The 26172-nt window shown below is 34.8% G+C and overlaps 3 protein-coding genes across 3 annotated transcripts in view; 1 reads left to right on the top strand and 2 right to left on the bottom strand.

Moving 5' to 3' along the window:
• LOC140744206 (uncharacterized) overlaps nt 1–1894 on the bottom strand; it is a 150616-nt gene extending 148722 nt beyond the window's left edge. Inside the window, exon 1 of the mRNA XM_073075712.1 lies at nt 1808–1894. The gene's annotated coding sequence lies outside the window, so the exon portion shown is untranslated. The remainder of the gene's footprint in view (nt 1–1807) is intronic.
• Nucleotides 1–26172, top strand: part of LOC140744208 (prostaglandin reductase 1-like) — a 315424-nt gene that overhangs the window by 253214 nt on the left and 36038 nt on the right. The window lies entirely within an intron of this gene.
• On the bottom strand, nt 19571–26108 carry STUB1 (STIP1 homology and U-box containing protein 1). The gene is made up of 7 exons (XM_073075682.1): nt 25814–26108; nt 23671–23869; nt 22353–22494; nt 21872–21974; nt 21646–21702; nt 20702–20818; nt 19571–20103 (listed from the first exon to the last, which is right to left on the bottom strand). Exons 1-7 carry the CDS (start codon nt 25931–25933, stop codon nt 19978–19980), a joined length of 864 nt encoding a protein of 287 aa, XP_072931783.1. The 5' UTR covers nt 25934–26108; the 3' UTR covers nt 19571–19977.

Below are 26172 nucleotides of genomic sequence, written 5' to 3'. Positions count from 1 at the left end.
CAGTATCGATGCAGTCGCCGAAACGCGAATTTCCGATGCTAAAATATCCAATCTGCTAGGGCCGTGAGGTTGATTTTAAGGTTTAACCATGAACAATTCTCAAAGCCTTGCCATTGGTAATATTTATTTTTATAATATAAGAGTAGCAGACGAGCATGCAGTCCACCTGATGGTAAGTGGCTACTGCCGCCCATGGACATCTGTAATCAACCCCAGAAAAGATTAGATATTCCTACTTGAGTCCGGCCACACATGCGCCGCTACCCCTGAGGACTAAGCTGGAACGCCTCGGAAAAGTATGTCTCTTACCACACCCTTCAAACCAGAACATAGGAGCGCACACTGCTGTTATGAGGCAGGAATAATGAATATAAATAGTCAGAACTAGAATATACAAGCATGAACTATAAAATGTGAGGGGTATAACAATATCTCCGGCCGCTGAACGATATAAATCTGTTGGTTTGTTTGTTACGAGCTCGGCTAAATCACTCTTGGACTATAAATTGATACCCCACATCAACGCCTGTAGACTTATATTAGAGTAACTTCGAAACGCAGTAGTTTCCTGATTATAGAATGTAATGGTTTTCATTATTTTTCAAAAGACAAAATCAAAGATTTTTTTCTTTAAATATTACATTATCAACGTAATTGATATTTATTATATAAATGTTACTAACTCAAAATATTTGTATTGTGTACATAATGTTGCATTTGTCTGTACTTAAAAACACTCAAGTTCTTGATGATCCCAATTATTTGTAAAATTTATTAAATATTGTACGATAGCTTTTTATATATTTGAATACGTATAAATATTAAAATAACCTTTAGGTTTTTAAAAACATTTAAAAATAGTAAAGATTGCGTAAAATTGCGTAATTTTAATTAGGTAAGGTAAAAGCAGTTGAACCATAAGAATGACATTTCATATACAATAAATACCTAAACCAAAGCTTAGAATGACCTAGTTATTTCACTCCAGTTTCATAACCTGAAAACATAAGTTTCATAGCACAATCCTACGTAAGTTAAGCGATGCCAAAAGACCTACCTCACCGCCGGCATTGCTCAAGACGAGCTATCAATCAAAATTACAGTATGACATTGTACCAAGATAGGATCTGAGGCAAAAATATAGAAATTATTCCTACAGTATGAAGCTAATTACTTTAAGCGGCTTTCCTGTAATCTGTTTACATTCCGTCGATAAGTATAGCCTGCTAGAATATATACCTAAATGGAGACTCAATAATAAAATATCTTCAGACCTCCCACACGGACACGTTTTTAGTTTCCTTGATGTTTTATTAACTGCATAATAATGTTCCTACATACCTGTAGGTATCTATAGTCCTTTGAATAGAATCGGGACAAGGATAACACTAAAATGTCACCCCTAGGGGATGTTTAGAGAGCATTCGTGAAGGTTGCGATACGGATTGATATCGACATAAGTTATCAATTAAGATATCACTCTTCTTACTATTATATAGTGTATTTTATATTTTTATCAACGAAAAGCAGTTTTAAAGGGATGTCCTACGTTTTCCCCGAAGCACCTCCTCCGAACAACAATCTACGCGACTGTCCTTCGATTACGTAAACATGGCGAGAAATTTTATAAATATTCAGCTAGAAACCTACGAAATGGATCGATACGTTAAAAGTTGTCTTTCGGAAAATTCGGCTAGAAAGGAGTCACAGGACGGGTCACAGTAAACATCGCACGGCGCAGTCGCATAAATTGTCTCAGATTAACGGTATCGGAAAAGTGATTAGCGTACGATCGGGATATACTTACGGGAGATACGAGTGTGGGAGCGTCACCTCGGGCAATCCATTGATGGGAGATGGTCACATGAGCGTGCGGTGGGCGCGCGGGCCGGCGAACGCGGCGCGACTGGCCGCCAGTGGCCGCACGTGGCGAGGTATCAATCAATCGATGCGCGAGCGCGAGCGCGCCACATTCATGGAACAGCTGACGGGCGAGGCGAACACCCCGTAAACATGAATCGCCGCGCCCACCCCGCGCCGCGTCCTTACACTGCGCAGCGCCGCGACGCTCCACCCCGCTCGCTTACACGGTGCGCTCTTTCAGCCATAACAAACAATGTTGCGAAATGTTATAAGATTTTTTTTCATAAAAAAATCCAACATATTACTAGATCAATGCTTTAATGTTGTCAGTAAAAATATAATGGAAGGATATACAGTGAAACTTGGTTAAGTGGGACCTGAATAAGTGAGAAACCTCCATAACTGGAACTCATGCTGAGGTCCCAACACTTTGGCACTGAATTACCTCTGTTAGTGGGACGAGGTAAACCTCTATATCTGGGATTTGTTCTTTCGATTTATCATCATAGTTACCTCTATAACTGAGACAGCGAGTAAATTTTATATGCATAAACCTCTGTAACTGAGATAACATTGTTTGTTTACTCATTCTTATTCTACCCACAAATTCCACACGTAATTCCAAGTACGTAAGTATAAATTTTGAGCTTCAATTACCTTCAGTTTTAGTTTCGCTTTACTATCATACAGATGTTTGTTTGAAAAATGTCAAAACGAAAGCAATCGTTATCATTACGTGAAAAACTGAAGTTAATATCCGTTTATGAAAGTGGGAAGACACGCGAAGAAGTTTGTGCCGAATTTAATGTGCCAAAATCTACTCTTTGTAGAATAATTCAGAGTAAACATAAAATTGAATCACAATGTTCTGAAGGACAAGGAAAACTAAAACGTGTACGTTTATCAGAATATCCTGAACTTGAACAGTGTTTGTTAACATGGGTTAAGCAACTTCGTAACAAAAACGTTCTTCGTAACAATATCTGAGACACTGGGTAAGTGGAATACCTCTATAAGTGAAACGACATTGCAGGTCCCTTGATGTCTCACTTAACCAGGTTTCACTGTATATATGTTTTTAATTTTGTTAATCCTTTTATATAGCTACATTTATATTCATATCTAATGGATAACATTGGAAGAATTGTCAACACACTTAAGTCTGTTTTTTTTTAATTGAAGAAGCAAAAGAGCTAACAATCAACCTGATGCGAAATGGTCACTGATGTTCACTGACTGCACTCCTGAGGACTAATATGTACGCCTCACACGTAATGAATGTCAGTCTATGTATCATACTAAAATAATTTAATAAACAGATATTTCTGTTTATTATTTATTGTGTTTATCATTAACGTCACAATAAACATTTTGCTTAGCAATTCGTGCTTAATTTTATTAAATTCCTACTTAAGAAGTACGGTTGATAAAGTCCTTAAGAGAGTCCTATTGGTCCTATTACTCCTAAAGTCCTTAAAATCCTATCGGTTGTAAAAGTCCATGGGCTTTAGTGACCAATCCCATTGCATCCGATGCGATTGCATTGCAATCTTATAAAACAGTAGTACTAAATAGCATTGTGCCGAATTTCACAAGACCGCACACTAATTCCCCGAGCGAGCTGTACTCCTGGAAGTCGGTGGGCGTCGCTCCGAGCAAGGAGCGCGTGCGTAGATCCAGGCCCTATGCTGGAGCCAGGTGTTGCTTACATCACAGGAGGTTTGTGGTACCATGATTGGTACCTATTTATTTTGGTCGTGACACACAAGATCATACATCGTCTGATACTCAATGAAAAATATTGGAAATGCTTTTTATAATTAAATCAACACTACAGGAATATCAGACATCTGATACTCAATGAAAAATATTTTGTAGGCGAAATCACTACGAAATTTTCTTTTAAGGTTCCTCTTTACAAGTTCTAAGTGACTACTTAATAGATTATAATTATTTGACGAATTGATTCGCAGCAGATATTTTGTTAGTAATAGCAAACTATTTATTAATCTGTGGTAATAGTTAGGTAGCATTAGTTTCTAGTTGAAGATGTTTTAACTCAATTGTGTTTTTCGATACTTAATATCCAAGTTGGGGACTTCACTCGGATATCGTCAAGTAGACTCCACGTATATTACAATAATAATTTTAAGCTACAATTATATATGTCAATTATTTCTGGACGACAAAGTAATTGATCACTGGTTTTAATCTGGATGTGATTTTAGATTTATTTATGTTAATTTTTAAGTTTATAAACACGCATTTTTTTCTGTAGCATGGTTTCTGTATTTTTTTAAATATATATCCATATAAATCTGATGATATTTCTTCTATGTTTCAGCATCCTTTTACTTCAATACCTAATTAATATTGTAGGTTCTAAAAAATACCACTATTTCAAGAAACTTTACATAAAGTAAATTCCGTGTGCAAACTTCATTAGAACTCTTTAGGGCTTTTAATTACAAAGAACTTTTAATTACGAGTATTAGGTTACGGTATTTTAAATTGCGATAAGGTTACCTAATTAGTTTATTACATTAGTTCATTTTAGTACTTACGTATTTTTTACGCGTATTTATTATTGTAAAAGCGTTTTATTAAGCATACAATACATATACTATTGTTGTAACGTAACTGCTGTGTTATTAACAGAAAAATAAGGTCATAATTTGGTTTCCTTTTGTGGAAAGGAGATCAGGACTTTTTGATAAAATATCGAAGTAGCAAACAAGCAGTCCATCTGTTGGTAAGTGGCTAATACCACATACTACTGTAATCAACCTCAAATAAGATTTGATTATTACCTGAGTTCGGTCACTGATGCGCCGCTTCCCCTGAGGACTAAGCTGGAATGCCTCGGAAAATTATGTCTCCCTTACCACGCGTAACACTTTTGTTATTAGGCAGAAATAGGTGTGAATATGTTGCCACTGCAGTCGTATCGCAAAGGATTTTACTACCTTTTTTTTTTTGTTGCGAGGTGAAACCTTCAAAAGGTACCCGACGACGTGGGAGCGAAGCCGGGTTATGTGGGATTTTTACCGCAGAAATAGGTGTGAATATGTTGCCACTGCAGTCGTATCGCAAAGGATTTTACTACCTACGCTTGTGACTGTTAAATTGTTCTTATTTCCTAGCAAACGCTAATGCTAGTTTGTCATGGTCCGTGATATTATGAACAGAAAAAGAGTTAACCTTCGTAGCGCAGATGAATCCGTAGCGGTACTCAGCGGTACGTCGGATTCTCTACGAGTCAGTAACTTCGTAGATGCATTACCTTTTACTTTGCATCTCTTTGCGTTTTGGATTGACAAAATATTGTAGCTTTGAATCGACAAACCGACTCGCACCGTTGGAACCCACTTGGTACGGTGCGGTGCGTGGCTCTCTGAAATCTTTCTCCGTGCATGAATCCGTAGTGTTACCCATAACACTGAAAATGCCATAACACTCGTGAATCTACACTATAGTTCTAAGGTGTCTTAGATAGATAGAATATTCTTTATTGCACACTTCAGTAGATCACGACAATAATACACAATTAAATAGGTTAATTTTATGCAATAGGCGGCCTTATCGCTAAGCAGCGATCTCTTTCAGACAACCTATGTATGGGAAAGATAAGGTGGATAAGAGAGGAAAGTGTGAAGTGTGTATGAATTTAGAGAAGGAATATGAAACACAGCATAGTTAAAATATACTCAGCAGCAAGGAAAGTGGCCTTGGCAAACGTAGTATTTGAGTATGAGTATACAATTTTCAAATATTATAACTCCTCCAGAACGATAAGGTAGTCTTAAACACCTCCAAAATCGTTACTTTCTAAAGAAAGTATCTCATCAGTAAAATTATCTACGTATAGAATTTTCCAACTCAAATATGTAAGAAATTTTATAAATTCAAAATGTATTGACGCCGAAGGTCTACTAAACCTAGAGCGCTTCACCGCACAACATTTTAGGAAACATTTGCAACGACGCCTTGACCTGACTCGCTTAAAGATTTCTGCATTCGACACAAGCCTTGAATCTCCAAATGTCAAATAGAGATGTATTTTTTGAAAAAAAGTTATTAAGTTAAGATATGGAAAAACGCGAAAAGTCTTAAATTCAAAAGAAAATTATTTTAAAATGCCATACGTTAACAATATTAGTATACTTCATTAGTAGTTACAGTATGACGATAAATGCTACACCTAAATTTGCTAACGGTAATAATCGTAGAATCCACTGTTATCACACTTATTTTTTTGTTAAAAACTTTTATGTTTTGGTTTATTGTCAAAGGTGTGGTAAGTCTATCAAGCTAGCCAGGCAAGACCAGGGAGTTGTTTTGACTCAGAGGGGACCCGTACCCAGCAGTGTAAGACAGTAATAGGTTGAAATACAGTCCTATTTGGGTTGATACAAAAGTCCATAGGCAGCAGAGACCACAAACCTCGCACACTTACCGCCAAGATTGCACGCTCACTTACTTCAATTTCATAAAAGCTACACATAGAACAAAAACAAAACACGCAACAAACATCCATGTATCCATTACATGCACACAATAGCGCGAACACTGCACCCTGGAGCGGTGCCAGTAGCAACAGTTAGTTATGGACGCGCACTGTCCGAACAACATTCTTGGAGATTCCGGTTTCAACCAGATTTGCGTTGAGTTGAGTTGCGTCGCGTAAATTTGCTTGAAAAATAACAGTTTTATATTGAGTTTGATAAGGAATAGGCATTTACGCATCCATGTATCCCTTACATGTACACTATAGCGCGAACACTGCACCCTGGAGCGGTGCCAGTAGCAACAGTTAGTTATGGGCGCACACTGTCCGAACAACATTCTTGGAGATTCCGGTTTCAACCAGATTTGCGTTGAGTTGAGTTGCGTTGCGTAAATTTGCTTGAAAAATAACAGTTTTATATTAAGTTTGATAAGGAATAGGCATTTACGCATCCATGTATCCATTGCATGCACACTATAGCGCGAACACTTGTAGTGTGTGTAGGACTCATAGTTATATAAGTTAGGTTAAGCTTAGTATTAAGAGAGTAACAATAAAGACATCAAACAATTAAGACGCCTCTTCAATACCTAAGAGCCTGCTTTAACATTACATGGCGACCCTGCCAGTCCGGTGCGCGTGTGGCGCTCCCACGTTGCACGCGCACCGGGAGGCGTTAGAAATGAATAATAAAGAATAATAAGAAGTTTAAATGAAGATTGAAGATCAAAGAAGTTCTTCATTATAGAAGAAGTGAAATAAAATGAAGAAAAATTTAAGATTACGAGGAAAAGAACAAAAAACAAAAATGAAGAAAGAAGGAATTGAAATGAAATAGAATTATGGAAGAAGATCACCCAAATCGTCATCGTGAAAAACATAAAATAAAGAGAAAAATGTCTTCGGAGCCCCACAATCATCTTAAAACGAAGACGAGAAATTAAGAACTCTACCACTACCAAAGGAAGATCTACGCTTCATCATCAATGGACACCGGTCAGAGTAATTTTACTGCCGACGGAGACCAGCCCTTGTGAGAACCCTTGGCGTAGAAGATCGGCTCAAGAGCAACTGGACACGACACTGGTTACAGTCATCATACAACAGGTATCGGAAAAAAAACAGCATAAAAGTAATTATATTGATTTTGAAAAGATAATTTGTGTAGTATAATATAAAGTAAATACGAGTATATGAACCAAATTTTACGTTTCTGTATGTATTAAATATGTATTAGTCAAAGTTTAATTATTTTATATCACGGCGTGCGTAAATGGACGTTTTACGCACGCTTCGCGTGCGCAAAACCCCCATTTCCGACCCCGTAATATAAAATTTTATACAACACGCGGACGAAATAGTACATTACAATACGAGGACGAAAAATTTTTTTCTGACAAGTGTGAGTTTGCAGGCCGAGCCGCAGGCGAGGACTGCAATCACACGAGTCAGAAAAACATTTTTCGTCCGCGTGTTGTATAAAATTTTATATTACGGGGTCGGAAATGGGGGTTTTGCGCACGCGAAGCGTGCGTAAAACGTCAATTTACGCACGCCGTGATATAAAATGTTTTTCTGACTCGTGTGATTGCAGTCCTCGCCTGCGGCTCGGCCTGCAAACTCACACTTGTCAGAAAAAAATTTTTCGTCCTCGTATTGTAATGTACTATTTTGTTGCAAAATGATTGATATTTTTTTTAATCATATAAATAATATTTATTGTACCTACAGTTAGACTAATAACAATTTCAAGTTAGATACTATGTTGTTATTTGCATAGTTATTTTTTTATTTTGAATGTTTTACAAACCACATTTCATACATTTTGTTTAAGAAATTGATTTAATGTTGTAACGTAATAAGTAAACCCAGATAGTAACAGTAGTTTCACTCAATCCGCGTTCTAATTACGCTTACTTGCAAATAGTTCGTTACGAGTCTTATTACCCATCCTTTATGGGAATGGTATGTGTTAGTTTCGGATTGCAAGAGTGATGCAATGTCGATGCAGTTTTGTTTTACATGCACACTTGTTTAATATGTTCCTTTGTTTATTTTAATAATCAGGTTGTTATGAATTTAGCTTTCTTCTGTTAATCTGAATTTATGTTATTAATGTTTTTATGAGTTATGTCTATTAAATGTTAAAGGTACATGTTTAGAAAACTATGACAGTATTCAAATGATTATTATATTTGAAAGAAAATCAAATGATTATTGATTGATACTGAATAATTATGACAAGAATGTAAGTATGAGAAATTAGGAAGGATTCCATTCGTAAGTTAGTACTTTTGGTAACGATCGGGATTGATCCCCCGAGGATTAAGAAAGTATTAACATGCGTTTGAAATATTGTGTGTTGTATAAGTTTTTTTTATGTTGGTTAGTTGGTTAGAGGAATAGTAGTAGGATTCTGTGAGTGCAAGAAAGAATATATTGTATTGGGAAATCTTGATCATACTGTACGCGAGCCGTCTGTGTGAAAGAAATCCAGAGGTAGAGATTTATGAAATGATTTGAAAGAGTTTAATACTTTAGGAAGAGTGAACTTAACCCTCTTTATGCCATGTTCTTGATCATGTAGTTACGCGAGTCGTATACGTGAAAGAAATGGTGGTTGGAACACTGAAATGAGAAATAGTAATGAGGGAATGAAATAATGTAATAATTAAGGGAAAGGAACTCTAGTACGTACTATAGGAGTAAAGGAAAATGTGAAATGAAATGAATACGATGTTAAAATGTAATAAACATGTAAGAAAATTGTATTGAAAAATATAAACGTAGGAAAGGAGAAAGACTTTGTGATAATTATGAAAATGAATTATATAGCTGGAAATGACATAAGTAGCTACATATTAACTTGGATTTGACTATAGGTGCCTAAAAAGAAATATATCTAACAAGAAATGTATACTTGACAAGACTAAAACGCATAAAGCGTCAGCGTAACGTTGTGTGTAAAAATGGATATGACAATATTTTTTTTCCGGATTTGATTTTTTATAACTAAGTTAGTGATCTAAGATCTACATTTAAAGTAAATAATAATTTAGTTCGTAAAAATACTATTATCTGTTATCTTTTTATTCGTTTATATTATTTTTACTTTGAATTTTTTATATTTGTAGTCTTAACGCATATTACACCATCCTTACTATTGCTTTCCAAATTTTTTAGTGTTTTAAAAAAAATATAAAAGCCTTATTTTAATTTTTTTTTCAATAACCCGTGGAGGTGTAGTGTGTGTAGGACTCATAGTTATATAAGTTAAGTAAAGCTTAGTATTAAGACAGTAATAATAAAGACTTTATACAAGTAACACGCCTCTCAATACACACGAGCCTGCGACAACACTACACTGCACCCTGGAGCGGTGCCAGTAGCAACAGTTAGTTATGGGCGAGCACTGTCCGAACAACATTCTTGGAGATTCCGGTTTCAACCAGATTTGCGTTGAGTTGAGTTGCGTCGCATAAATTTGCTTGAAAAATAACAGTTTTATATTAAGTTTGATAAGGAATAGGCATTTACGCACCCATGTATCCCTTACATGTACACTATAGCGCGAACACTGTACCCTGGAGCGGTGCCAGTAGCAACAGTTAGTTATGGACGCGCACTGTCCGAACAACATTCTTCGGAGATTCCGGTTTCAACCAGATTTGCGTTGAGTTGCCTTATGCGTCGCGTAAATTTGCTTGAAGTGTTTTATATTCTAACGATTTGGTAAGGAAGAGGCATACATGAGGCGTTCAAATCAAACTTCAGATTAACAGCGTATTTGTAACTAATCCGGAGATATTCAATCCTATTTGAAGTATAATGACAACAGTGTTGATCCACAGAAGGATGTGGTAAGAAAGACATACGTATCCGCAGCGTTATAACTTAGTTCTCTGGGGTAGCAATGTTACCAGACCTCAGGTAAGGTTCTAAACTTGTATGAGCGGCAGTAGCCATTTACCATCAGATGGCCGGCATGTTCGTTTGCCGCAAGCCACATATAGAACCAAAACAAAACAAAACGCAACGAACATCCATACACACATAGCGCGAACACTGTACCCTGGAGCGGTGCCAGTAGCAACAGTTAGTTATGGGCGCGCACTGTCCGAACAACATTCTTGGACATTCCGGTATCAACCAGATTTGCGTTGAGTTGCCTTATGCGTCGCATAAATTTACTTGCAAAACAACAGTTTTATATTAAGTTTGATAAGGAATAGGCATTTACGCACCCATGTATCCCTTACATGTACACAATAGCGCGAACACTGCACCCTGGAGCGGTGCCAGTAGCAACAGTTAGTTATGGGCGCGCACTGTCCGAACAACATTCTTGGAGATTCCGGTTTCGACCAGATTTGCGGTGAGTTGGCAGCGGAACTTGCTAAGCCGTGATTAATATATAATAGGTACTGATTTGTATAAAAACATTATGTAGTTGCAGCTAAATATTTGAAAAAAAGTGATATGAAATTAAGTAGATAATAAAAGTCTTCTTTTTGGATCGTAATTATATTCCATTAAATTTAAAAATTTGCTTCTCACATCCACTTTTGAGTGATTTCAGCTATGATGTAGCCTTAAACGATTAATATTATATGCTCGGCGATTAAATTTATTACGTACCTAAAGAATAGCGGGAATTGTAGAATCGACGTTACGGTTAGAAATGGTTGGTGTTAAATCACCTACAACATGTAATACTTATTACCTATATAAAACCTTGCTTCACTAAACCGCTATATCATGAAGCGGTGAAAAAACATGAACATCTCATCTTTGCATGTACGATATCCACCTTGTAGATGAATTTTGGAATTCTGGATTGGACTGGAATTTCACAAATGTAGAGTTCCTTGGAAAACAATTCTGCAGAAAGACTCACCTCTTGGATTCAATGCGCAAACCAGCTCCACTGACACATCTGTTTTGAAGAAAGTAAAGTAATAAGTAACATAATTATACATTTGTAGGATTTTAGATACAAATTTATATTAAGTTTCGCGAATTAACGTTTTGCGCACCTTGATCACCATTTGAGCACCATATCCGATTGGATATTCTACGCCTAGACGGATATTACATTAACAGAATAACCAGCAACTTTCCAAATCTACATCGAATATCTAGTTAGTATCTATTACACATTATAGAGCTGGAACATTACGCCCTGGAGGCACGCCAGGAGCAACAGTTAGTAATGGAGCAGATGCATCATGATACTTAGGTATCTGGACTTTTGCTATTTCTTGCCAACTACTTAATAAATTATATTAGATAGTTCAATCTGTTTACTTATGTCTATCTTAGTGTATGTCGGGGAAATGAAATTGCTTTCTTCATGTGTTTGCATTCACCATTTTAGATGTTTTTGATATTCAGCTTTGACTAAATCAGACTTATTCTGAAGTACAATAATTACATGGTTCTTGGATCAACGGAGTTGTCATAATTATCAAGATATTGTTCATTCGTTACCATATTAGCCAAGTTAGTTATATAATTCTCGCAGAAGTACCTATGTACCTATGTATCGTATATTAATTCTATGTCTCCTTCGGCACATTTGTCAAATTAATAAGATCGAACAACACCTTTTAAATTAATTTGTTTTGAGCAGAACCAGATTTGGAGGTCTGGAGGCCTTAGGGCAACAAAGGAGCGGAGTTGTCTATTTTCCGAATAAAAGGACCAATTCATTTTCTATCAAGTATTTCAAAAATTTATTGCCAATAAATAAGATTTCAACAAACAATTTAACAATAAGTTAAGTGCAAGTATAGTCGATCAAAGTGCAAAAAATACTGTTTTAATGTATTATTAGGAAATACTCGTATACTTACTTCATTAATTCAAACCATTACAATACAAGTACTGTTTGAAAAAATATCTAAAAATAGCTTACCTGTCGAGATTTGGATATTTTTTCTCTTGTGGACGCATCGAAGACACTCGCCCCATCTGGCCTTCCCAAAGCCACAGTATAAGTATGCATACAGTATTATATCTTCATACAAACGCGCGGAACGCAAGTTATACCTACGCGCCTCGATTTCGATATGCACACGGTACACGGACAGACGCGAATGTGCCGCAGTGATGAGCGGTCGGTGTGACGGTTTTTAGACAGTGTTATTTTTATTTAAACAAATATATAGCGTGCGTACTAGTAGGTACCATCATGATTTGTTTCTTTTTGAAAAGATTGGTATTTCGATTTTTTACCGAGCAAAATACCTGGATTCATAAATAAATAAATTGATAGGACGAAGGAAAATGACATACGAATGATAATTTAGCAAAAGCTATGCTCGTTGAACAACGTTCATATTATAACTACAGTGTTCAATGTTCATACCTACTAATCTGCAACTTATTTATTATAACTTAATAATTTCCTTATTATTTTCCACTCAAACAAAATGTTAGTCAATCTCTCGTCTACTAAGGAGCGGCTATGTAAAGGCTAAAACATTATATTTACAATAAATAAAAACTAGAAGAAAGTCACACATAATTAAAATACTGTAGGCGCGCAGCCCTAACGCGACCTCTCGCCCAGCGCCCCTGTAGGTATATAATTCATGGACAGGGCTGAGTTACAATACTGTATAGATCCTTATACTGTGCCAAACCAAAAATGGGTATAACGCAATAACTTAATGTAGGTATAATTAACCAAAGAATAAGCAAAATATTATTTTCAATAGGTTTTCTTCAGTTAAAGACGTTTGTAAAATTACGTCTGTAAATTAAATTAATCTGTAAATTCTATGCTTATAGCCCCCATTCACCGTAGGTATCACCAATATCATGAGCTCGACAAGTACCCAACCAACAAGACAGGGTAGGTACTGTTTATACTTAGTAAATAGACACATTTACATATACATAGCAAGTACCTAAGTAACATTACGTCGCTTAGTTTCAGTAGTGCATGTAGTCACACAAAGTAGGTCAACACTCGAAAGCGTTCATTAAAGTTAACACGAATTCAGTAAACGACATACTCGTATCCTTGTATCATGAGGCTCACTATAATTGTAGCTTTTTAAGTTAATTACGAACTAGGATTTGCTCATGACTCCGTCTTTATAGCAAATTATATCACAGATATATAGGTACTGTTACTCGCTGACCCGACAAACGTTATCTTGCCATATAAGTAAAAAATATTAAGGGTGAACAACCCTTATCACTTAGGGGTATGAAATATAGATAGTAGCCGATTCTCAGACCTACTGAATATGCATATAAAATTTGGTGAACATCGGTAAAGCCGTTTTGGAGGAGTACGGTAACTAACATTGTGACACGAGAACTTTACATATAAGACTAAGTAATATTGACTGTAAGTAATGTTATTTTTGTTTTTGTCATATATATGATAGAACATTCTTTTCAACTCAAAAAAGATACCTCCTTATTAAGAAAATATTAAAATATTATAAAATGAAAATGTGAATATTTAAATTTAAATGTAAAATATAAGATAACGTGGAAATCTATTAAGCTCTTATACGTTATTCCCGTAAAAACGAAAAAATATACAAACAGATAGGACATACTTATATTTACCTAGGTATATCACCGATCGCGTCTGTAATACAACAAAGATTTACTTACATTTCTCTACTAACCGTGTACATTACCTACATGGAATTCCTCATAATTATGCCCCATGATTACCAAACGGTATGGGCCGACACCTATAAAGACTGCGTAACCACACCACTTAAATGGGCGTCGCTGCCCGCCGATGTTTTGCCGCAGCAGCAACTGTGAAATTTGCGCCGTGCAACCCACTGCGTATTCCAGTCTTTTTAACTGGTATCTTCATACTACGGTAGCCGCAAAACTTGCGACGCGGTTCCGCAACGCTCACCCACGCGAAACATCGCGGCACCATAACGCACTGCTTTTATTTATACCTCCCCTATTTTATGTGTCAGCAGTAGACTGAACCCCGTTATTAATAATAAATTTATGTTATGTTCTGATTATCAAAGATCAAAATTTGACAATTTTTGACTACTAGAAAAATTCCTATCCAAAGACCGTATAAGTACCTAGATCGTTATACTTTACACAAGTAGATACATGTGCAATAGTGACAACTTTATTAAGAATACATGATTTCTAAAAATATAAAAAAAACGACTAACCATCTGTTCTATGTGCAGTGATTTATAATAAAATTATGACGCGCCTTTGCCAATCCGAAAAAAGGTAGGTAAAAGTTGTTAATGAAACTATATTGTATGAAAAATTACTTTATTTGAATTAGCATGTTATAAAAGCCTCGTTTATAATTATATTAATTAACACTTTATTTTAACATAATATGTTTTTATTATTACGAAATATTTATTCATTTCTAATCGACGAAATATCCAAATAGACTCCTAAATACACACAATAAATCTTACAAGTAAATCTCTAAACTCGCGATCAGATTCATACATATGTGTGGACTTTATTCGCAATATACGAATTATGTTAGTATATATGTTAAAAATATACTGCGTGCAAAAGTCCGAGGAAGCAATTTTATTTTTTGGATGTCAAGAGGGATAAGTGTGTAGCTACGTCCCAGTTTGTGAAGTTACAACTCATGTCCCTCGGCTGCCATCTTGAAATAGGGGCGCAAATTTAGAGTTATGCAAACTATTCGTCGCACAGAAAATAACACAATAGCATGATAAAGTCTATTATAATGTGAATAAGGAGTCAATTAAGTTACTTCGACAATATTTAGGATCTTATACGTATTGAGATAAGGTGAGAAAGAGTAATTGAAACACAATTCTACACTAAAATTATCATTTACTTGTTTACTCATTCGGATAGATAAAATATATTAAGGTGGTTAATGACTAAGGACAACTACGTGTAATGTTACACCAAGTTAGTAAGTACAAATCGAACATTAACTATACTTGTAATGTTACAAATTCTGTTATGTAAATTACTATAATAAGCTGCATGGTTATGGAATTTATTGTCCAAATAATAAATCTTATATTCATCCTATTTTGATATTGATATGCTTATTGCATTTGAAATAAATAAATCAGGACATGACGTACCTACATGTTATATTTAGGACTCGAACACAAAACAAAACCCAACAAATACAGGTCTGTACGTCTTTCCCACACGCTGTCTCAGAACGAACTAAAAATAGCGTCAACAAGTGTGACGCAACATCGCAGGAATGTGCGATGCGAATCAATTCGCAAGTTCTTGCGATGCGTCGAGGGAGCTCGCAGATTTTTACGATGCGACGTCGCATCGCAGTTTTGTGTACGAGCCCTTAAAATCCAAATTCATTTGTTCTCTTAGCTTATTACTACGTGTCTAATATTGAAAAACTGTCACAAAGCAAATGTTTGTTCGGTTAATATCTAAACTAGCGCACCATTGTAATGTTATGCTCAAAATCAACTGACCTGTTACATTACATATAAATACCCCAGGTCAGTTCCCATCACTATATTAAACCTAATCCTTAAGTCTATTTTAATATTATATTCGTGGTATAACATTTTTATTATAACTTTTGCCAGGAACGATCAGATATATAATAGAAGGAAGAATTAGGTTCAAGTTCTATGTAACTTAACTATAACTACAGAAATAACTAGACTAGAATAAAAAAAACCTACTATGGACCTTACAAATTATTGACATAGAGTCCTCAAACTAACCTTATCTTACGCTGAGGTCCAATTCTAAAATTCCTTACGATCAGTTACTTTATTTTCTTATACGTATTAATATACTTTCAATATTTATAACACTCTAAGAGTGTTTATATTTAGTGTAATGTAATGTCGAATAAAATGTAACATGCAGTTATATAAGTGTAATGTATTATAGTACACAAATCTATTTAAGTTATCAATAAACTTTATCGTGCCTTTTTTATTTAAATAATAAAAAAGACGAATAATAGTTGTTTAACTTTTTATTTAACTTTAATGCTTAATGTTTAATCTTTTATTTTTAATTTAAAAATTAAATTTAAACATTAATCAATTAAGAAAAATATTCTTGAAAGATCTAAAAGACTATATTGACAAACTGATAGAATTATATATAGCACGATGTTTAAACCTATTTTAACTAACATTAATTACTTCCTACTGGCATGATACATATGGAGTAGCAGGAGTGGATACAAGATCATCATCATCATCATCAACCCATTACTGTCCCACTGCTGGGCACGGGTCTCCTCTCAGAATGAGAAGGATTAGGCCATAGTCCACCGCGCTGGCCAAGTGCGTATTGGTAGACTTCACATACCTTTGAGATTTTTTTTATAAATCTCTCAGGTATGCAGGTTTCCTCACGATGTTTTCCTTCACCGTTTGAGCAAGTGATAATTAGTTTCTAATACGCACATAAATTTGAAAATCAGAGGTGCGTGCCTGGGATTTGAACCTCGGACCCCTCGATCGAGAGGCCGCGTTTCTTAACCACTAGGCTATCACTGCTGCTGGATACAAGATATTTATTCATATATATTAATTTATTTATGGATGTTTATGAAATAATACGTTTATTATAAACATTGAATACATTGAAACACATTACGTATAGTATTGACGGAAAATTAAGTTATACCTATTATACATATAATTGTATATTAAATAAAGGGAAGTTTTAAAATAACTTTTAAAGTAGTTGTCACGTATAATGTTTTATAACTCTAAAATAATATAAACATTAACGCTTCAATCTATTTACACAAAGACAAAAAAATTAAAACATTTATATTTCAATACGGCAGTCCCACATAGCCTTGTAATTTTAAATGCCGTGTTCTGATTAGAATATTATGGAGAATCGACGCATTTGTAGGTGACCTAAAGTAGGACTTGCCTTTTCATCAGCAACTCATTACTGTCCCACGGGTCTCCTCTCATAATGAGAAGGATTAGGCCATAGTCCACCGCGCTGGCCAAGTGCGTATTGGTAGACTTCACATACCTTTGAGATTTTTTTTATATATTTCTCTCAGGTATGCAGGTTTCCTCACGATATTTTCCTTCACCGTTTAGCAAGTGATAATTAATTTATAATACGCACGTAACTTTGAATAATCAGAGGTGCGTGCTTGGGATTTAAACCTCGGACCCCTCGATCGAGAGGCCGAGTTTCTTAATCAATAGGCTATCACTGATGCTTTCCTCTTATTTCGGATTAATTAGCGATGTGTATTGCACACTCGTTTGCAAAATAAGGGGGGAAAACAGGTCATATGTATTGCGTATCCCTTAGTACTATATAATTTACGTAATACAATAGCTAGATTATCGCAGCATCATGCGAATACAAAGAAAGTTCGAAAACAGAAATATTTTAACATGTACCTACACATTGTGTGCACATTTCTCTTCTATTTTTCGGTAAATGTTAAATAAACCCCAAGTATGTAAGTTCAAAGATATAAATAATTTCCAAACTTGAATTTTTTTTAAATATATTGCTGTATACGCTTGCAAAATATGCTTATCACATAGATTTATAAAAAAAGGTGTCGACCAAAAAAAAATATTTTAAAGTGTTTTATTTTGAACCAAATGTAGGCAGTTTGTGTCCAAAATGGCAGACTTGATGTATTAAAATAAGGTTGGTTAAAATGAAATAAAACGATTACGTGACAAATCGTATATTGAGGAAAATTAAAATTTCTTATAAGTTTATGTTTGTTCTTACATACCTCGGTTTCACATTACTCTCCATACTCAAGTTTTCATCCGAAAAACAAATTTAACACCCGAAAGTATATAAAATAACAACATATATTGCATGCCATGTAATCATAACTAACAAATTTAAAGAGAAATTATTGTATTCAAACGGTTAAATATACATAAGGTTAAATATATATAAGTTAATCCGTTGTATGCACAACGGATTAACTTATATTAAAACTTAAATTTAAACTTGAGATTTTATCCAGTAAAACGTAAAATGGCCCTGAACTAACTAACTTTCCATATTATTCTCTACAGATTTTATATATATAAAATTGATAGCATTTACTAAACTGAACTATATGTTATACCATAGTTAAAATAAACACATCTTAATTACTATCAAAATAGATTTAAAAAGTTTTTCAAAATCGATTACCGTTAGTAATAATCAGTTTATTCAATTTTTACTCACCCAAGATCAAACTTGGAGTTTCCAGTATGAATTATCGATCTTTGGTAAAACATTGGATAGATTGATAATTAATAACGAGCGTAAGGTAGTAGTACTACAAATGTAATCATTCATTTAGGGTCCAAACAGACTAGCTACTTTTACCATCGGCGATTCGCGTTTGGCGATTTCATTGTCGCTAAATCACGTCTTGGCAACTTTCTGCGTTCAGTCCCGTGTTTTATGAATGCTACATCATGTTATACGCATTTATTTTCTATATTGAGCGACGAAAAGTAGCTGCGATCAAACGATTCATCTATCACCGGTACTGAAAGTAGCATGTCTGCTAGCGCCCTTAGATCGAAACCGTATCAATGAAACGTCAAATTAATTAATCGAATAAAAACTCGAGTACTCGATAAAAACATAATGAGTATCATTAGTCTGCGGTTAAATTATCATAATTATAGTCACATAAACACTCCTAGCATCTGATTATGTATTATTATGGAAAACGGCTAGAATAGTCATTGCGGTTATGTCACTAAGTAAAAACAAATCGCATTATTGAATCGTGTTACTTCACGCTACACATAGTATATAATATTATTAAGAAGACTTCCAAATGGATTTAACTACACGTGATCATGTCACACACGAATAATGTCCAACGTAAATTGATACCGGTGAGGTCATATGTTGGAAACAGTGAAGTGTCTACATAAATTGGATTACAGACACTAACATAATAGCAATTAAACTAAATATTATAAGTATTGAAATTATTTCGGACAATATTCATCAAGCGAGCTATGCTTAGTTGCTGACAAAGTATATGTAATCTTTTTGATATACCCACAAAGCCGCCATTTTGGAAAAAATGTCTTTCGGCGACCACTCAAAAAAACGTATAGATTCCATACTCTAAATAGTTACCATCCAAAAGTATTCAGAAACGAAATATGATAAGTGATATACTTTTTGGGATATTTATATTAAATTATCGTTTGAGATACACTAAAGAAAATAACAATTTCTATTTTATTGTTTCACGACTTAAACATTGTTATATCAAAAAGTTTACCACATACATAATTTCAACAATAAATACTTTTTTATAATCGTACCTACAGTTTGACATGTATTTCATTACGGCACGCCAAAAGTCATATTCTCAAAATGGCGGACTTCTAGATATGCAGTATCCAAACCAAAAATGTTAGACGCCCTCTCAAATCAAATCTAATTACGATCGTATCTATTGATCAATTTTATTTCCATCCAAATCTTTGGTGTACAATCCAGTAATCTTACATAAAACAGTTATATAGCGTAACTAATCACATTACAACCTTGAGACATAACCATAATGTATTATAATAATTTAATGAGCACTAACTCTTGTTATCAGAGTGAATGATTCGAATGGTTCAGTAGTCGAGAGCCCATTCGTTCTCTTGCAGGAAGGCGTCAACTACCTCCTTCATCGTGAAGTTGGGGATCAGCTGATCTGCGGTTAACTTCACACGGGTCACGGGATCGAAGTGGCCTACCCGCTGGAAATAAAGTATTTAACCGTTTTAATTAATGTAATACGAGTATTATTGTACATCAAAATGTCATCGTCATAAATATAATTTTAAAGTCAAAATGGTAAAAATCTTTTTAGACCTACTTATTAGGCGTTCCAGCTTAGTCCTCAGAGGTAACAATGCATCTGTTTACCTCAGGCAGATCTCTTATCTTAAATAGGGTCGATTACAGATGTCCATAATATTATAAAAAAAGAATGATTGCGGGAATTTTGTCATATCTATTTCTACCTTATACCAGTAGTGTTAAGCGCTGCTGAGTTCTAGTTCTTGTCGGGTTTGGTAAAATCGAGACAGACGATGCATTTTAACTTGGGTCCTCAAAAATACAGTGCATCGGTCAATTTAGTAGTATTCCTGATTTATTTTAGGTCGTTTTGGATCTCCATGGATTACAGTGACCACTTAACATCAGGGCATATAGCCATTTACCATTTCCAATACATAATCTATCTTAAGTATTTTATTCGATATCTATAATAAATAGTAATAAATACAGTAAGCAGTACCTATAAAAATAACAGTTAAAACAGCAGTAGCACAAAATATAATTAGAACATACCTCCAAATGTTCTTCAATGTCCTTGCGTTCGTATGTGATTCCGCTCGGCGTGATCACCGGCTCGTTGAGGATTTCGAAGCTTATCTTCCCACATAAATAGTCGGGTACATCACGTTTCTGTAAATTAGATTACATTTACATAATGTATAAAATAGTCCCGAAAAATATTTTCTACATTCGCTTCGAACGAGAGTTAATGTGATTTTATTATAGATTTTCAACTATAGTGCAGTTACGCAAACACCCAGACCCACATAGATGTCCAAATCCATGATTCAAATGCCGGAAATCGAACCGGAACCCTTTGCGCGTGAAATCGGTAAGGTGACCGCTCCACCACGCGGGTATTCGTATAAAATCTTTGGCTTTGCTTGTTTCATACCTTTCATGAAAAAAAATATGATTATACCATGTTCACATTCACATACTTCAGTGATAGCCTAGTGGTTAAGAAACTCGGCCTCTCGATCGAGGGGTCCGAGGTTCCAATCCCAGGCACGCACCTCTGATTTTTCAATGTGCGTATTAGAAATTAATTATCACTTGCGAAACGGTGAAGGAAAACATCGTGAGGAAACCTGCATACCTGAGAGATTTTATAAATAAAAATCTCAAAGGTATGTGAAGTCTACCAATACGCACTTGGCCAGCGACTTGGACTATGGCCTAATCCTTTTCATTCTGAGAGGAGACCCGTGCCCAGCAGTGGGACAGTAATGGGTTGATGATGATGATGTTCACATTCGCGAACCGCGTCATCAAAGCGGTCTGGCATGCAAAGGTACCGGATTCAAATCCCGGCTAGGCAGATATTTAAAGAGTATATAAAATATTCTGTTTTGGATCTGGGTATTTGTCTTTTTAGGTATTTATGGAACCCATGACAATAATAATATGTTTTTTTATTTAATATATTAATATGGTGTTATTATTTTTATGCTTACCCGCCTCCTTTCATCCATTTTTGAAAATAAATTATTGAGCTCACTACTGTAGTTATTCTGAAATATAAATTAAGCATATTACTTAAATATATTCTAGTCTATATTCAAAATAGATTAAAAGTAAAAAAAAATGTCTTAATATTAATCATAACCATAAGACAAGCGCCATAGTTCATACGGCCATTGAAGTTTCGAATTTCATAGTGATGCAAAATATGAAACTTACGCATTCCTCCTCGATTTTACTTATTTTACTACTGGTTGCTTCTTCATTCGTATTCTCTAATTTTATTGATTCTATTCTACGCTGCATGTCTTCATTTATTAATCTGTAAAAATATAGCAAAATATAAGCTTTGAGTTCCGCCTCAAAATAATTAAATTCATATGTGTTTATTGAATATAACTGATATAACCAGCTTATAGAAATAAATTCGTTTGACGATGAAAAAATGACAAACATATAAATATATGTTATAAAAAATATTATTTATTAGATCTCTAAAATCATCGGTTCAAGTATAAAATACAATTAACTAATCCTTTGCACGACTACGGCGACGATATAGGCTAGGTACCTGACTTCATGTAAGTTGCCTAATCTATTTAAAGTTCATCAGGTACTAGGATAAATCAAGGTTAAATCATCAGTGAGAGCATCAAATGAACAACATTTTCGTTTTCATTAAAACAATCAACCACTGTACCTATTCAAATAAGTCTGTAGTTCAATCTCTTGCGATATCCTTTTCTCCTCTTGGACATTCCATCTCTTTTTCCGAGCGATACGGAGTTGTGCCGCTATATCGTCACCAAAGTTCAACTTCTGCTCCCTTGCTAGATCACTAGCTGAAATCGAGAATATTAAATGAAAAAAAAAAAAATGAAATGAAAATGAATCCTTACAGGTCTTTAAGCCCTACCTGATTTGAATTCTGTGACCCTGATGCCATTTATTAAAACATATTGTGAGGACACATTATTCCAATAAGGTATTCTAATACCATACAATATGTTGCTCCACTAGGTTGGAAACTAACTCCCTACGAGGCAGTGTATATTTGACTAACAAGTCATAACCATATTTGGGATTAAATGTAAAAAGGTGTTAAGGTGTTAGAACCTCCCCAGTTGACCAACACTAGTTCATGTTCTTTTCAAACATTTCAATTAAAGTAATAATGTCCTAATATTGTACTATCACCTATAAAATGTCTTACAAAAACTGTCATTACATAATTTAATCACTGTAATTTAATCATACTGTAACTGTTTAATTAAGTATAATTTAATTTAGTATTTATCAACTATTTAAGTAATTAAATAGTCAATGAGCATATTAGTCGAACATTAGTTTATCAAACAAGGATTTGTTTTGTGTTGAGGAAATTTAATATTCATATTTCGTTTTATGGAGTAAACAATATCTCATATTCTATAAATAACATCTAAAAATAGTCAGTCTTGCTCAAATTACAACTGATATTGTATTTCAAGTACTATGCACATAACTTAAGAGACCAACAAAATAGAGGCCAAGTTTTTTTATTGCTAGGTTGCTAGTGCCTTATTATTCTATTACTACATTTCTTAGCTAGCGAGCTCTCAATCAAGAGATCTCAATAGTAAGAAATGCCATTCTACAGAACACACTAATGTTTCTTATTTTTAGGAGGAGTAGCAGACGAACATGCTGTCCACCTGTTGGTAAGTGGCTACTGTCGCCCATGGACTTCTGTAATCAACCCCAGATAAGATTAGATTCCTACCTGAGGTCAGCCACAGATGCGCCACTTCCCCAGAGGGCTAACCTGTAATGCTTCAGAAATGTACATCTCCTTTACCACAGCCTTCAAACCATAAACATAGCAGCGTTCAATTCAGCTATTATTAGGTAGAAACAGGTGTGGCGGTAGGGACGCCGAAGTCGAACCACAAAAGATTCTACCATCAACAAAAAGTATCATATTTGATACACTTTTCATTTTTTTATGTAACATTTAACATTTTTTTTAAAGCCCTTACCTCTATGCAAATGTTTGATCGCCTCATCATAGCACTCGAGTTCAACCAACGCCTGTCCCAGGAAGAAGTGGCCCTTCACCTGATTGGTGTCTATGTCGAGGGCCCGGCGACAGTCCTGGCAGGTTGCTTCCCAGCGTTTCATCTTCAAGTGACATAGTGCACGGTTCGTAAAATATGTTGCTACTGATGGATTTTTTATCTGCGAATTGTAACACATATGGTTGTTTAAGTAACACATAATTTAAGGTTGTATCATCAACACATTATTGTAACATTGCTGGGCACAGGTCTCCTCTCATAATGAGAAGGATTAGGCCATAGTCCACCGCGCTGGCCAAGTGCGTATTGGTAGACTACACATGCCTTGAGATTTTTTTTTTATAAATCTTTCATGTATGCAGGTTTCCTCACTATGTTTTCCTTCACAGTTAAGCAAGTGATAATAAATTTCTCATATACACATAACTTTGAAAAAATCAAAGGATCCCTTGATCGAGAGGCAAAGTTTCTTAACCACTAGGCTATCACTACAATCAGTTTAAGGTATAGTATCATCATAATCATAATTATCATCATCATCATCAAACCATTATTGTGCCACTGCTAGGCATGGGGCTCAGAATGAGAAGGATTAGGCCATAGTCCACCACGCTGGCCAAGTGCATATTGGACTATTGATAGACTTCACATACCTTTGAGTTTTTCTTTATAAATTCTCTCAGGTACAGGTTTCCTAACACTGTTTTCCTTCACCATTTAAACAAGTAACAACTAATTTCTAATAGACATATAACTTTGAAAAATAAAGGGTTCATGCCTGGGATTTGCCAGATTGCTAGATGCCAAAATTTTTTTAACCACTAGGCTATCTGCTCTTTTTTGTATGTATTGTATACATTCTGTAAAAGTACTGAATATTTATTGTTAATTTTTTTTACTCTTCATTTTTTGTATACTTAAATGTGTTTTCAGTATTTTTCACTAAAAATATAATTTATAAACGTAATCGTAAATAGTAGTAAATCTACTACATAGAGACTTCTGACACACTGACTTAAAAATATATAAAAAAGGACCCAATGACTGAAGATATTGTTGAGTGATGTTCCTTACATCAGTCAATATGATTTTTCTTGTGACTAAAATTTTATCATCTATTTTATAATCTAGATAATTATATAACATTGGCAGGCTAAAACAGGTGACTAATTCTTTACCTAATTCTACCAACCAAATTTCCTAACACACAATCACTAATTATGTATCACTGACACAAACAGAAAATCTACAACCAAGCAAGGGTTTGTCAATAGGTATGTCTTTTAAAATAATTATAAACATTTGAAATTTAATATGTGGTGATATAAACTAAGCAGTGATAGCCTAGTGGTTAAGAAACTCGGCCTCTCGATCGAGGGTCCCATGTTCAAATCCCAGGCACCTCTGATTTTTCAAAGTTATGTACATATTAGAAATTAACTATCACTTGCTAAACGGTGAAGGAAAACATCGTGAGGAAACCTGCATACCTGAGAGATTTAAATAAAAAGAAACATGTCAAAGGTATGTGAAGTCTACCAATACGCACTTGGCCAGCGCAGTGGACTATGGCCTAATCCTTCTCATTCTGAGAGGAGACCCGTGCCCAGCAGTGGGACAATAATGGGTTGTTGATGTGATGTGATGTGATATAAACTAGGTATTTTTATTCAAAGTGACACTACGGTCTTCTGAAGTGAAACACTAATGCTGGTGGGCGGGGATAAAGAGATTACACATATTGATGGCCTATTTATAGAATCTTTACAAAACATTGGAAGGTGTGAATGGAAGTGATAGTACATGATATTCTATGTGAACTTGAAATAAGTAATGGGCACATACTTTAAGAATAATAAAAGCAAATGAAATAAATATTGATTTTATCATTTGAGTGTTTTTACGGATTTTTGAAAATTGTCCTTATTATAAGTACTTTTAATGTTATTTTTAATTGTTTTCGTTGTAAATCTAAGGTCATCTTTCAGTTGAAAACATTACTGATTGTAACAAATACGTTGCACAATTAACAATGCAACAAAATTGGAACTTGCTAGTTTTTTCTTTGTCCTTGTTACGTGCGGAATATTAAAAAAAAACTTACTATCGCTTTTGTGTAACAGTTCATGGCATCTTCGAAACGTCGCAAGCTAAACAACCTGTTTCCTTGCTCCTTCAGTTCTTTGTCGGTCAAGTTGGCCGTCGAATACATGTGTTTACTCATATTTACCAATTGTTTTTATATCAATTCACACTGAGCTCACCACAGCAATCATTATTTATGGCAATGCCACCTCAATATCACTGTTTACAGCGGTCCTTTGCGAAAGAAAGAGCTGCTGATTTAAGAAATTCCTTTCTAGAAAATAACTTTGACAAGTCGACTGTTTGACATTGAAACTCGACAGATGTCACTTGTGCGAATGTCATTGTCAGTTTATTTTTTTTATTCTCTATGGAAAA

This window comes from Epargyreus clarus, unplaced genomic scaffold (assembly GCF_041222505.1).
Source record: "Epargyreus clarus isolate Ecla_fem2 unplaced genomic scaffold, WU_Ecla_fem_2.2 ptg000008l, whole genome shotgun sequence".
Taxonomy (NCBI): domain Eukaryota; kingdom Metazoa; phylum Arthropoda; class Insecta; order Lepidoptera; family Hesperiidae; genus Epargyreus; species Epargyreus clarus.
Note: the sequence above shows the minus strand (reverse complement) of the source record. Positions and strands in the feature narration are given on the sequence as shown.